Raw genomic sequence first — 14,769 nt, forward strand, 5'->3', positions numbered from 1 at the left:
ATCATCAGTTACTGTTCTTTTTCTTGTGCGGCAATTGACCTTTCCCCCTCTTCTTTTAGGAACCGAAGCAATCAATAACATGAGTCAGTCCTAGTTTTCACATTTAGTGCCGAATGGCTCATTGTGATCATGATGAGGTTGTTCTTCTCTCTGTAGTTCCCATGCTGTCACCGTGTGAAACGAACACGGCATTATTGGCTAGGAACCATCGTTTCGCACTCATTAGCCACTATGACTCTTCCCAAGTCAATACGTCGACCGGCCGATTCACGGTAAACTACAGGCTTTTGCTTCTTTGTCTCTGTTCGTAATCTACAAATCAGAGAGAGAGAGAGCAGTGATCGCATTGGATCAGCTGCAGCGCAAGGAGAGAGAAGATGAGGACGGCTCCTCCGCCGCTGGTGCTCCTCCTCCTCGTCCACGGCCTCGCCAGCGCCGCCTCCGCCGCGTTCACCTGCAACGCCACGGGTGTCGCTGCCACTTGCCGGTCCCTGGTCGGCTTTAATCCGGCCCAAAACACCACCTACGGCGCCATCGCGTCCCTCTTCCAGGTCTCGAACGCCTCCCTCTTCGGCTCCAACGGCCTCTCACTCACCACCCCCGCCGACGGGGCTGTCGCTGCCGGGTCGACGGTGCGGGTCCCGATCCCTTGCCGGTGCGCGAACGGGACGGGTTGGTCGGATCGCACGCCGGTCTATACGGTGCAGGACGGGGACGTGGGCCTGTACAACATCACGGTCGCCCGGTTCAGCAATCTGACGACGTACCAGGATATCGGGAAGGCCAACCAGCTGCCGGACGTGAACAAGATCCAGGTGGGGCAGAAACTGTGGATCCCGCTGCCGTGCAGCTGCGACGAGGTGGACGGGGCGGAGGTGGTGCACCTGGCGCACGTGGTGGCGCCCGGGAGCTCGGTGGAGGGCATCGCCATGGAGTTCGGCACCAACGCCTCCACGCTGCTGCGCCTCAACGGGATGAGCGACCCCAAAGCGCTGATGGCGTACCAGGTCCTGGATGTGCCCCTCCACGGTCGGTACTCTACTCTCTTCACCTTCCCTTTCCTTCTTCCCTGCCACTCTCAAACACACATCCTTTTGATCAGATTAAAGATCCATCAGTTCCATGAATTCCACCATTCATAGCTCACAGAAGAGATGATGAAATGGGTTCCTGTTTTACCAAGATAAGAAGCCCACTTTGACATGGCTTTGGTAACATTGGATTCCATTGATGAGAAATATCTCGAGTTAGATCTGTCTTGTCTTTATCCAGGAGCTTTTGTCTCCGATCGCTCTGCGTGCGTGTCTTCCACTTGCGTCATCTACTTGTCTTCCTCCACCAAGTCTCTACTTGTCTTCCTCCACCACGTCGACCGGTCAACTCTATTAGTTCTCTAAATTTAGCATATAAAAAACTTAAACCCATACAAAATACCTATTAGAATTGTTATAATGATGATATTATCAATATCATTTGTGATAGATAATAATATATATTGACTTTGTACCATTTGGATGTCTACAGCTTGTTCATCTTCCATTACCAACAATTCCTTGGACTACGGTCTGCGCCTCGCCAACGGCAGTTACGCCACCACTGCCAATGGCTGCATCACCTGCAGCTGCACCGCCACCACCTACCGGTGAGTCTTCTGCTGCTCCTTCTCCTCGTGCACCCAGCGCGTCACCACCTAACGCCGTTACCTGATGATGAACCCAACCAGGCTGGACTGCCACCAATCTGTGGGCCAATCCAAGTGCCCTGCAGCGGCGACGTGCCCAGGGAAACTCTTCATCGGCAACACGTCCACCTCCGGTTGCGAGGTCCAGACGTGCTCCTACACCGGCTACACCAACACCTCCACGCCCACCGGCATCAATATCTCGAGCACCATCACCACCGACCGGACCAACTGCGGCAGTGGTAAGTTGCAGACTCGATCTGATTTCCTTCCATCAAATGTCTTGAGACGCTAACCATGGCGTACGCGTTGCTGCTACGTAGATGGAGGATCACCACCCGGATCAGATGGAGGCCTGGGGTTGAGAGGGTTCAAGTGGAGCGCAGTTCTCGTCTTCCTCCACATGATCTGGCTTTCTTCTCTGCAATAAGGCGCCTGAGCTGCGTGTTCATCAGATCTATTACTCAGCAGCAATGCTTTCGAAAGCACACGGTGTCCCCTCCATGTTTCTTGATGAATAAGTCTTGTGCTACTCCTACCAACTCTTCTTCTAATTTGCACAAAGACGTGAATGATGTGAGAACAAATCGTAAGGAATTATATGCTTCATTTATGGTACGATATGTCACGGACGAGCGACAGGTCGTGATGTCGTCGTCCACTGCGATAAGATTCGTGCGTCCGACATCCTGATGGGATCCGATGGTGACCATAACCGGACTCGATGTCCATCATCAGACGGTTCTCACCGGACTCCACTCGGTCTCGAGCCACAGCGTGGCCACGAAGCAAACGTGCCACGCGTCATGTTCCAACTGGCCAGGCTGGAGAATTGCCACGCGTGTCTCACCTGGTAGTGGGTTCCACGCGTACAAGTGGCGGGATCCGTGATCGCATCGTTGCCGTTCATCACCATCACCGCGCAGCATCGAGGGCGAAAAATAACCCTTTATTATACATTGGGAAAAGAATAATATAAGATAATATTTTTCTCGTCGATTTGGGGTTTCGACTTTCGACGATGGCGCCTCCTCCCTCTTCTCGACCCTTTCTCTCTCTTCGTCACTGATCGAGGTTGTGTTAGGGATACCACGATCCCCCAGTCCTCGTCGCCGTCGTCCATGGCCGACGACGGCGATTCCGACGACGGTAGCGGGCATCCCACCGCCACCGTGCACATACGCTGCTCCAGCGGCTCCAAGTTCTCCGTCCAGACGGCGCTCGACGCGACGGTGGACGCGTTCAAGGCCGTGGTCGCTGGGAGCTGCGACGTGCCCGTGGAGGAGCAGCGGCTGATCTACAAGGGCCGGGTCTTGAATGACGACCAAACGCTCGCGAGCTACGGTGCGCCCGCCCCCGCTATCAGTATTTTTCCCCTATCCTCGTAGTAGCTAGAATTGTGGGCCTTCAATATTTTTCATGCAGGTTCCGTAAAAGGGCATTTCTGTTTTGCATGGTTGATTAGGTTGTAATCTTTTTTGTGTATCTTTTTCTTGATCTTGGATTTCTTCTTTGTTTATGCTTATGGATATTTTGTGGGGATTGTCGTAGAAACTGGCTACCCATGCACAAAATGGAACCATTCATTTATGGACAAGGGTTTTTGATAGGGAATAGTCTACTTCTTGGTTCAGTGCTGGTGTCCTTACGAATCTTGTTGTCACATGACCATGTGGTGCCTGCATTGAATCTAAAATCTTGTTGTGCATCTAATTTTACTGGTGGAGGTAGAAATGAATGAAAGCCGTTCTATTTGACGTACAAGTGAAGATGCTATTTGGTGCATTCTTTAGAAAGAATGTGTTACGGCCAATGATAACTCGAATTGAATATCGTTCCTATATTCTTCATCAAATTTGTCGTCGCTTCAGTAATATCTTGACAAGTTGTTATGAGCATAGAAATGCTTGACTTTCATTGCACATATTTATTCACTTGTCTTTGATTTGATTGTGAATTTTAGTCAAATGTTGATAATTGCTTAATATGTACCTAATTTAAATATGAGTATCTGTCATTTCCTAATCATTTTCATCCCTGAATCACCTGCATATGTATTTTTTTATTTTTTATTTTTCATTTTGGTCACGTAAACTATATCTCATTCTTTTAGCAAGGTTGTGAGTCATCATCTTTCTGCATTTTGTGATTTTGTACTGTTGTCAGCCTCAGTGATTGCAAAAGGCGCTCGGGCGCTCGCCTAGGCGCTCGGGCGAGGCGAGGCGAGGCCCGAGCGCCTCGCTAATGTCCCAGGCGGCGCGCTTCAAACAGGTGTCGCCTGGGCACTCGCCCGAGCCCAGGCGCTGGGCGCTTCGGGCGAGCGCCTGGGTAAACCAAGGCGATCGAACCAGAATTTTAGGTTTGGTTCGGTCTTGGTTCGGTTGTTAGTTGGTTCAATCGAACCAACTAAACCAATATAACCCCAACCCTAACCCTAACCCTAACCCAACACTAACCTGCTGCCGCTGTCACTCTCGATCCCGATCCTGATCCCGATCGCGATCTCGTCGCTCGCTGCCGCTGCTCACCGCTGTCACTGCTCGCGCCTCCCGCGAGCCCTCTCGCTGCTCGCGCCTCCTGCGAGCCCTCCCGCGAGCCTTCCCGCTGCTCGCGCCTCCCTCGAGGCCTCCCGCTGCTCGCGCCTTCCGCTCCCTTTCCCTTTCCCGTTGCCGCTGCTGCCGTCGCCGCTCGCCGCTGCTTCCTCGTTTCTCCATCAGGCTCAGTATACTCTTAATATTAAGTTTATTTGAATTTTGAAATGATTAATTTTCTGTTAATAGATTAATAATATATTATTTTGATTTTAATGTTGTTAATTTTTATTTATTTGAAATTATTGTTATAATTATATTATATATTTTTATAATTTAGATAATTTTAAATAATTATATTATATATTTTTATAATTATATTATTTATTTTTATAATTTAGCGCCTCGCTTCGCTCGGGCGAGCGCCTAGCGCCTTGGGCGTTTGTGGACCTTGGCGCCTTTTGGCGCCTAGCGCTTTTTAAATCACTGGTCAACCTGTGATATTATCCTCAAACTTAAGTACTATCAACATTAGAAATGGGCTATTGTGTAAGCTATGGAACTCTCGCTATTTATATTTTGTTCCTCTTTTTGTGGTATAAAAGCTTTTCAAAGTATACAATCATCATATCGTAGGCTTGTTGATGACTCAGGTCATGTAGTTTTTTGAGTAAAGGGCCAGTGAGGTCTGACCTGTACTTGACTGGATTAGTCTGCAGATCAAGCATTCCTCAACTAATCTGGCATGGGGGATCGCTGAGGTCACTTGACTGTTGGAGATGTCAATATGATCAGCCATTAAAACTAGGGAGGAAAAGTGATTGATAATAGGAATACTGGTTAGAGAACCTACTTGCAGGAAGCCTTCCTAAGCTTAGGATGTACTCTATGTCATCACTATTCATATGATCATGCTAGAAATAAAATGGCCATGGTTAAATATGAATTCTTTCTGAATAGGATAAGATAATTTCCCATAGCCTTTTTTGTTTGAAGTAACGAAGAATTGGAAGATGTAATATCAAGTTATAAAATGAGCACCAAACTTATAATGGTGCACGGGAAGTGTCTATTACTTGTATTATGTAATGTTCATTAGTCTGAGAGAGTTTTATCTTAACTCTTCAACAATGAAGTAAAATAACTATGATAAAAAAATCATAAAGAGCAATTAGCTTTTGGTTTTGGAAGGGAATTCTTAATTTTTCAACTATTTCCATTTACTTTGCAGTAATAGTTTGTTTTTAGTGTTAGTTTATATGATAAATTGTTGTTATTTTAATTTGGTTGTTGCTTTAACATCTAATCTCAAAGGTCTAAAGCACACTCATCTGTAACTCAGTCTTTGTAAATTATATCTCATCTTCATGTCCTTGTACATAGGTGTTGAGTCAGATCATACCATTCACTTAATTCGTGGTTCTGCTCGTTCAGCCGTGTCAGTTAACACAGAAGTGCATAATCAAGGACCTTCAAGGACATCAGATAGAAACTCAGCATCTGGTTTTTTTGGAACTGGAATTCCAGAATTTGATCAAATGCAGCAGCTAACTCAGAACTGTAACGTAACGAGGGAAATTATGAACTTGCCTGCGATTCAGAACCTTATTAACAACCCTGATATCATCCGGAGTCTTTTTATGGACAATCCCCAAATGCGTGAGATCATTGATCGCAATCCTGATCTTGCACGTGTTCTCAATGATTCAAGCACTCTGCGGCAGACACTTGAGGCAGTAAGAAACCCTGAACTCATGAGAGAGGTGATGCGTAATTCTGACAGGGTTATGAGCAATATTGAATCTTCTCCAGAAGGATTCAACATGCTCCGACGCATGTATGAAACTGTTCAGGAGCCATTCTTTAATGCAGCAACTATGGGAGGAGACTTAGGTGGTAATGTGGGTTCCAATGCTTTTTCAGCTCTTTTGATAAATCAGGTTACTGGACAAGACAGTGAAAGATCATCGAACTTAACCACTAGTTCAGAACCAACAACTGGTTCTGGACCAAATACCAATCCACTCCCCAACCCTTGGGGCAGCAATGGTTTGTTTCTGATCATGTTTGCTTTATCTGGATTCCGATTATTGATCTGTGAGCCCTTTTGCCGTGGACTATTGATTAGTTTGTTTTGACAGCTGTAGGGGCTCAGCCAGTAAGTACAAGGTCAGACCCTGGCAGCACAACTGGCATCCCTGGATTAGGTGGACTTGGTTCACTGGATATGGAACACATGGTTGGTAGGTTGCAGGATTCATCCCAATTAAGTCAGGTTTTGCAAAATCCTGCCATGATGCAGACGATGCAAAATCTTCTTTCTGACCCTCAGTATGTCAATCAGGTAGGATTCAAATACAGATGAGTAATTTGACAAGTTTGTGGTTTCTTACTTTTGATTGCTAACTGCTGTAGATGCTTGATTTAAATCCCAACATGCGTGGTCTGTTGGAATCCAATACTCAGTTAAGAGAGATGCTGCAAAATCCAGATTTTCTTTGCCAGCTTATGTCTCCTGAAACTATGCAGGTGACTTGTGACTGAAGCGCTATGAGATTCTTTTGTAGGTGTTCTTAGTTGTGAACTAAATAATTCTTTCCGGCAGCAATTGTTATCCTTTCGACAGTCTATGTTCTCCCACGTTGGTCGGCAGCAGTCAAGTCTGTGAGTGCTATCATCTGCTTTGGCATTTCATTTTCATTGATCTAGTGTCTTATTTCAGTTTTCTTTCTTAGAAGTATAAAGCATGGCTTTTTAAACCCCCATGGGTGATATACTTATTCCTCATGCCACTAAATTTATTTAACTCGAATACATTACTCATCTGTGAAATCTTCATTGTTCCTTATGGTGTAAGCATGCAAGTAGGAACCATTAACTACATAAATACTTGACTAATAAATAAATCAAGGACCCTGCATTTTGTTCTTGAATATTTTCACATGAAAATATTATCACATGCCTAACTTTTTATAATAACTCTGTTTTTTGTTTCGATATTTGGATTCACTTTTTATGTTTCTGTTTCTGTCTCTTGCAGGGAACAAGGGCAAACAGGTGGTGGTGTTGGTAAGAACAAAATTCAACTTTAAATGAATTTTGTCTTTTTTTCTTCTTATGATTCTACTCTTTGCTTGTTATTCTCAGGTAATTTATATGTATATGATTAGATGATTGATCCATAGGTTGCAAACTTAACCCAAAATTTCACTGGTTTTTATGATGACATGAAAAGCTAACCGTCAATAATGGTGACTGACTGTGAAAATAACTAGTGGTGGATATATGAAGAGTGAAATACAACTTAAGAAATTCAAATATGCTAAATTTAGTTGTGGGAAGGACATATAGTATGATCGTATCTATTTATTGGCATCTTTAGGAGCCTTTATGAATAGACTAGGGCTTAATATTGCTGTTAGGTGCGCCTTTTTATTAGTTGTTTATGGTGCAATGAGATTTGGTTGGAATTATTTTAGCAGCTGTTTTGATGAAATAATGACCGCTACCTCCAACTATGAATTAGCATGGGCTTGTTACATTATGTTATTGCTATTGCAATATTTTTCTACCATATTCTGATGCTGCTGACTGATTCTGATAGGCACCACAAACAACACAGGTCTCGATTTCTTAATCAACATGTTTGGTGGACTTGGGACTGGAGGTCCTGGTGTTCCCAACACTTCAAATGGTTGAAATCTATTATCTCCATCGGTGCTTGCTATTATGTTTTCTTCTTTATTCTTTGAGATGTTTTCTTGATCAGGTCATGGGCTTTATTTTCATCCTGGCAGTGCCACCGGAAGAGCTTTACGCGACTCAGCTGTCTCAGCTCCAGGAAATGGGTTTCTTTGATACTCAGGAGAACATACGGGCGCTAACTGCGACTGCAGGAAATGTACATGCTGCCGTCGAGCGACTCCTTGGGAATTCTGGCCAGTAACTTGTCTCAAAACGTTGGTAACTCGCCTTTTTAGCATGTCCTCCGTTTCAGATGCCTGATAGCTTTCATGTTTGTAAATAACATCTTCAATCTTCAATTCGAGAGTCCAGAGGATATTGAATGGAAGCCTTGCTCGTCTACCGATTTAGGTATTGTACCAGGTGAATGGTTAGTGTGCATACACAGATGGTCGTATTTTGATCTAATGAATTGTGAATAGTCATAATATTTTGTCTTGTTCAATACTGCTCTTTACTCAGAAGATTTCGTTGTATTTTATTTCATGCTGCGATATAAACCTATGCAGTAGATCCCAATTCGCATGCCTCACTCATCAGAGCAGATGAGCCCTCAGGAATTATATTTAGCAGTAAGAGGCATGTGTCCTGTGAGATTCTCTTTGTTCGAGATGTTGTTTGATATGGAGAGAGAGAGAGAGAGAGAGAGAGAGAGAGAGAGAGAGAGAGAGGGCAGAGTTTAGAGTCAATCAACCATGCTATGCAAACCTGATCCCTCAAATGTGCTTCAAAGTACTAAAGGCAACATTGTTTCAGGTGCTCACTGTTTTTTCCTCCTGTAGTGCCTTAAAATCCAACAGAAGCAGTCGTATAAGATGAAACAAAACCAGGCCAAACCACGCCCAGCTTGCAATTGAACTAGTATGTACAAGATGACCAACCCTCAGAAACAACCATCCTTGCCCTCACTGCACCATCCTCATTTGCCATCAGAGATTCCAACGCATGATAGTTATGTCAACAGTACGGACCAGCCAATAAACAACTCCACGAGCATGGGGTTGAGTAGGCACCCTACGACATCCAATCCCTTTGGCCGTCTTCTGCAACCATTGCATCAAAGCTCATCGCACTTGGGAGTCATATAAGCGCCAAAGTTTTACCGTTGCGGCCTCTCGAGGGTGTACCAGTAACCCGTCCCGAAGGTGACGGTGGTGGCGGGGAGCTCATGATCTTGGAGTCGGGCGCTGGGGTGTATGGTTGAGATGCCACATGGTTGAGAGCAACAACCACATCAGCGATGATGGGTCGGACATGAGGCTGCTCCTGAAGACACATGGAGGCGATGACGACCAACTGGTGAAAGGGTCGCGGCGGGTAGCGACCCTGAAGAAATGGATCAGCCAGCTGGTAGAACTTCCTTCTGTCACCGAGAAAAGGTCTTGACTGAAAGAAAGATATAAGAAGTAACAGGGAGTCAGAACCATACGCAGAAGATGGAAGAAGAAGAAGAAGCAGCAGCATAGCTAGTTGGTACTATCTCTACCGATATAATTCTATGTGAAATGGCATGTGCATTTTTGACTGTCTTTAAGGATGAATGTTGAAGTCGGTAGGTATCTATCACCCCCTAATGGATGATGGATGACACCAAATTTTAGCTACAATGTTTCACAAATAAGGAGGCCTAATGTAAGATTTGTAACAAGAATGCGTTTGCAAGCAGTGTGTAAGCATATAGATCTTTATGTGTGAGCTAAAATACATGAAATGAGAAAACACTTTCATATGGAGAATGCAGCAATAACATGATTTTGTTCAAATAATTTAAGATTGGATCTATAGATCATTTCATCAAGTTTTTATTCTGATAATTCCAGAACCCAAATTGCTATATCCCCCAAGTAAAATGTCAAAGAAACTACCGGATATGTTTGATTTTGTATAAAAAGGTTCTGAAAGAACAGCAAGCAAATTTTACAAGGCACTAAAAGAACTCTACATTATTTTAAAATGCATCGCTTAGCAGCAAAATCAAAATCTAGATTGATCTGCATCTTATGCAGAAAACTAGACGAAGCAAATTTTCATTTTAATTTGATTTATTTGACAGAAGTATAGCTATAGACATGTTTTTTCCTTATAGGACAATCTGGGAGGGAATTTATTTATTACTATCTACCATACAAAATGAAAGAGATCACTTCAATGATAAGATAATCACACTTATTGGAAGAGAAAATGGAAAACTGGGTCAAAAGTAATATTACTGATTGAGATTACTCACCCAAGTCATCAGTTTCTGTTGGCCGCCAATTTTTGAAGAATCAAAAGCCCTTCGTCCGGTGATCAGCTCCAACAGAAGCACACCAAAACTATATACATCAGACTTCAGTGTCAGCTTACCACTCATTGCATAATCAGGAGCACAATAGCCGTATGTTCCCATCACCCTTGTTGAAACATGTGTGTTGTCACCAACAGGTCCAAGTTTTGCAAGTCCAAAATCAGAAAGTTTTGGGTTAAAGTCGTCATCTAGCAATACGTTTGCAGCCTTCATGTCTCGGTAAATAACAGGTGGATTTGCTACATCGTGCAAATATGTGAGCCCTCTCGCAACCCCAACAGCAATTTTTATTCGTGTGTTCCAGTCAAGGTGTGGCTTGCTAGGAGGTGGATCTGAGGATTTAATGAATTAGCAAAAACACAAAAGTAAACACTTATCTAGTAAATTAACTGAAAGGTGGCCACATCATGTGGTCGGAATATAATTGTCAAATACATTGCAAACATTAGCACAATACATGAAGACAACAGCTGTCCCCAATCAAAAGACTTGGTTCAATAAACCATCAGAATTTACTGAAAATTTCATATACGGAATCTCACGAATAATTCGTAAACTAATATTTGATCCATGCTTGAACTTGATGAAGATATCAATTAGGTGCTCAAATCTTCATCAGTCCTCGATTTTTTTCGTTTACTTGTCTAAACAACAAGCAAACAATACAAGTAATACCAAACAGCCCTACAATTCAATTCATAACTTATTGAACTAGATTTGTCAAGTGAAAGACTCTTCAAACATAAACCAGAAAGATGTTATCTTCAGAATGAACAATATTGTTATAATATAAGGTATTAGTAACACTATTGTTTGGTCACTTCTACAAGGTGTTCAAAAAGAGCTAGCCCAAAATGACAATCATCACAAGTCAAAATTTTGGCCAAACATAAGTGGCTAGTTGGAACAGATATACACCTCAATGTAGTCAGCACTAGTCATGCTATTAATTGGTCACTTCAAAGGGAGTTTGTCCAAAAGTTAAAAGAAATCAGTTGTACATCTTCTTAAGTTTGTATTATGGTACAAGTGACACCAGAAACATCTTCTGAAGTTTGCAAATTTGTTATGCATTTGCTTTTCATATGAACACGACCTTTTTCCCCCTCAAAACATGATATATTGTGGATTAACAACAATAGGTCTCATAAACCGAAGGTATTAAAGAAAATTTCTGACATAAAAGACAACACTAGAAAACTTCTGGTAGCAGCAACATCAATAAATTGTGTTTTCACTAGTACGAAGAAATAAAGAAAAGGGAATGAGAAAACAGTGCCATCGAAATGCTTTCTCATGAAAAAAAAATAAATAAATGTTGCCACAATTTTTTCCATCTCTTTATTGCTAACCCTAACAGAAGTAGTTTCATTTGTGCCAATATGTAATGGAATCTACTCCAATGTCATTCACATTCCAGGTTTATAGGGCATATCTAACTAGCAATAAACTAATGAAGATCCTGGCAAGTGTCAGAAACACTGCTTGCAACGTTGGCTCAACTCAAAGTCAACCACACAAAGGAGGACATAACATGCGAAGAAGGAAATGCTATTAAACAAATCCTTTTATGCTTGACTAGAAGTATTTTCTATTCCAATCCACCGAACATAGAAAAGAAATGTGTCAGATCATCATACTAAGGAGAAGCAGAACAAACAAATAGAATAGATTACCAAACAAGTGATCTTCCAGACTGCCTTTTGGCATATACTCGTAAACCAAGAGCCTCTCATCTCCATCTGCACAGTAACCAATCAAACTCACAAGATTGGGATGCCGTAGCACGATCAGCATGAGGACCTCCACCAGAAACTCCTTGTTCCCCTGAAGACCATCCCGATTTAGCTGCTTGATAGCCACCACCTGCTCCTCAACATCCAAGTTTGATTACCAGTGCAATCTTGACGCGAGGGACAAAACTAAGCAGAAACAAGAAGAAAAACAGGGGCTTGCCTGGCCGGAATCAATTCGTCCTCTGTAAACCCTTCCAAATCCCCCTTCTCCGATCAAATTGGCTTCTCTAAAGTTCTGGGTGGCGACAGCGAGATCTCGGAAAGTAAAGCTCCTCGCGCATTTACTCGTCTCCCCGCCAGGTAATGACGCCTTCTTCCCGCTCTCTAATCCCACATAAAGAAGTCAAATTTCACGAAAAATCACGAAGAAAAAGATTCAAAATAACACAAAAACCGAATTTTGATGCAGATCGAGTAACCCACCCGAGGAATCGCCAAGGAATCTGGAGCCGGATTGGGCGCTGGCGCTATCCTCTATCCTGGAGCTCGTCTCCCTCCTGCGAGGGCTTAAACAAGGAAAGCAGCTCATCTATGGCAAGGATCTCAATCCACAACCCCGATACCCACAAACCTGATCCCCTTAAACCCCCCCTCCCCGCCCACCTACATTGCCCTCTCGCGGAAGGGAAAGAGGGAAACCACCGCGATTTCCTCTGCCCTCCTCACCTTCAACTCCCCCCGTCCCTCTCTTTCTCGCAGTAACAAACAAAAGATCACTTTTCTTTAAGCAGAACACAACAGGGTCCAAAAGGAAACCAGCCAACCCAAGAAGAAGGCCTCCGCTAAAGGAACTCCGTCTTTACGCCAAAGGAAACAACAAGAACAGCAACGAGAACGGAAAAAGAGGCAGCCTAACGAGAATCCCGAGAAGAAAGCGGCGAGTCGGTTGACAGAAGCTAGCGACGACGACGACGACAACAGTCATCCGCACTTTTGTTGTCTTCTTCCCCTATCGTTCCATCTCAGAGAGGGCAGCCATGGAGGAGAGTAGCTTTTTTGCACCACCCCTCCTCCCTCTCTCTCTCTCTCTCTCTCTCTCTCTCTTTGTGCCCCCATCGCCGCTTTTACTTCCGCGTTTCCTTCGCTTTCTCCGTCCGTCTCTGAATTCCTTTTGGGTAAACGAATGGGAAATCGACCCTTCCACACACCTCCACCGCGGGGCCCGCAAGCGGCATCAGGTAACTACGCCACGTGGGATGACAAACTTCTGCGGAGGCGCGCGCTTTCGTTCCTTCGTTGGTGCGGTAAAGAAACGTGTGCGGTACTTTTGGTGACGTAAAATTACACGTAAAAGAAATCAAAGCGGGTGATGTGATGCGTGAACAGCGACTGTATCCTCCATTTCCTTCAGCTTCTTTTCGGTGCAATTTGGATACAGCAAACATGAACGTAATATTTTATATTTAGCAGTTAATTATCGTGATATATTGCATTAAAATTTGAAGATAATTTCTTCTTTTCTGGAAATAATGAATTGGGTGATGTGTTGGGAGATGAGTGGTGGGGTTGAGAGGATGGTGGGTGCCGCGGGAGAGGGGATGAGGAGGTGGAGTTATTTTGGGTGGGGTTGGTGAGGTGAGGTGAGGTGAGGTGAGATATGAGAGAAGCCATGGCTGTCGGTCACTCAAGACGCATGCTGTGGCCATTGAATGATGGGGTGGACTCCCATCACTGAGCATGACGACGGTGCCGGAGACTGTGTGTTACATCTAAGAGATGGGAGTTTACGAAGTCTGTGACAGTAATGCGAAATCATGGAGAGACTTCAACTCAAGATATGAGAAATGTTTGAACAGTCCAATTAATGCTTTCTCACGACGCCACTTTGATCCTTATGATGATATTGATCTTTAGGGCTACACAACTCTCTCTCTCTCTCTCTCTCTCTCTCACACACACACACAAACACACAACATCTAAACTGCACTTTATTGGCTTCTGTATTGAGGAAGGAAATAAAGCCTTTTCGTAGATCATTTAGCATTCAAACGAGTTAAATGGTGATTGAAGGTCATATTTGTTACTGTAAACAACTTCGAGCCGTGACCTCAGGGAGAGAGCTGAGGTGGTCGTTGTGTGGGTCCGATCGGAACGGGGTAGTCGTTTCCACCGGGAGAGAGCCCTCGCCTGTGCCTTTGGTGGGCGACCTCCACCTGCGCACCTGCACAAAGGTCGGGTCTCCCGACCCCTCCGACGATCAAGTTAGTGGATAGTCGCAGGGGGTTTCTTTAGCTAAGTTGTGTCTTCTTATCTGTCCCCACTTCTCTCGGAGCGCGAGGGTTTTTATAGTGAGAATTACCGTTGTATAATGTGTATGCTCGTAGGGAGCAGGATCGTACTTTTGGTAGCGTCTGACATTGCCGTTGGCGTGGCGTGAGGGATCGAACCTGAGCAGGGTGTTAATGTGCCTCGGTAGGCGTTCCGATCCGCGTTGATCGGGTGCCTCATCAAGTTGACAGAGGCGTGATGCGTCACCTGGTACAGCTGATGTCACGTGAGTCTTATCGTAATTATTACCCTCATCAATATTAAACTTGCAAGGAGGTCATTTACAATGATGATTTCCAAAGGGAGAGCTCCTAATACAGCACGGTTTCTTCTTTATAAGGCATTACATTATCTATCAAGATTTCATTCCTTCAAATCAGGTTTATGCAGTTGCAACTCAGATTTCAATTCCCAGTCCGTATCTTGGATTTAAAGATGATTACAAGAACTTCTAACGCAGGA

At 44.0% G+C, this 14,769-nt stretch overlaps 3 protein-coding genes across 5 annotated transcripts; 2 read left to right on the forward strand and 1 right to left on the reverse strand.

Annotated features, from left to right (window-relative positions):
* Positions 1 to 214: 214 nt before the first annotated feature.
* LOC108953186 (chitin elicitor-binding protein) lies at positions 215 to 2,299 on the forward strand. Its single transcript, XM_018827927.2, has 4 exons — positions 215 to 1,029; positions 1,525 to 1,642; positions 1,724 to 1,923; positions 2,005 to 2,299. Exons 1-4 carry the CDS (start codon positions 378 to 380, stop codon positions 2,109 to 2,111), a joined length of 1,077 nt encoding a protein of 358 aa, XP_018683472.2. The 5' UTR covers positions 215 to 377; the 3' UTR covers positions 2,112 to 2,299.
* A 150-nt stretch (positions 2,300 to 2,449) lies between these two features.
* UBQ2 (ubiquitin domain-containing protein DSK2b) lies at positions 2,450 to 8,401 on the forward strand. 3 transcript variants are annotated; one of them, XM_009392609.3, is made up of 8 exons: positions 2,450 to 3,025; positions 5,596 to 6,261; positions 6,354 to 6,556; positions 6,628 to 6,741; positions 6,818 to 6,876; positions 7,253 to 7,281; positions 7,817 to 7,906; positions 8,010 to 8,401. In XM_009392609.3, exons 1-8 carry the CDS (start codon positions 2,803 to 2,805, stop codon positions 8,156 to 8,158), a joined length of 1,533 nt encoding a protein of 510 aa, XP_009390884.2. In that variant the 5' UTR covers positions 2,450 to 2,802; the 3' UTR covers positions 8,159 to 8,401. The 3 variants fall into 3 exon arrangements, with proteins under 3 accessions (XP_009390884.2, XP_009390892.2, XP_065031620.1); XM_009392617.3 differs by having other exon boundaries at positions 2,660 to 3,025; positions 7,982 to 8,401; XM_065175548.1 differs by having other exon boundaries at positions 2,660 to 3,025; positions 6,360 to 6,556.
* Positions 8,402 to 8,665: 264 nt separating this feature from the next.
* Positions 8,666 to 13,102, reverse strand: LOC135653948 (probable serine/threonine-protein kinase PBL21). The gene is made up of 5 exons (XM_065175550.1): positions 12,463 to 13,102; positions 12,200 to 12,363; positions 11,920 to 12,109; positions 10,184 to 10,575; positions 8,666 to 9,342 (listed from the first exon to the last, which is right to left on the reverse strand). The coding sequence occupies exons 1-5, from the start codon at positions 12,566 to 12,568 to the stop codon at positions 9,037 to 9,039; spliced, it is 1,158 nt and encodes a 385-aa protein (XP_065031622.1). The 5' UTR covers positions 12,569 to 13,102; the 3' UTR covers positions 8,666 to 9,036.
* Positions 13,103 to 14,769: the final 1,667 nt, after the last annotated feature.

The sequence above is a fragment of the Musa acuminata genome, chromosome BXJ1-4, assembly GCF_036884655.1.
Source record: "Musa acuminata AAA Group cultivar baxijiao chromosome BXJ1-4, Cavendish_Baxijiao_AAA, whole genome shotgun sequence".
Lineage (NCBI taxonomy): Eukaryota > Viridiplantae > Streptophyta > Magnoliopsida > Zingiberales > Musaceae > Musa > Musa acuminata.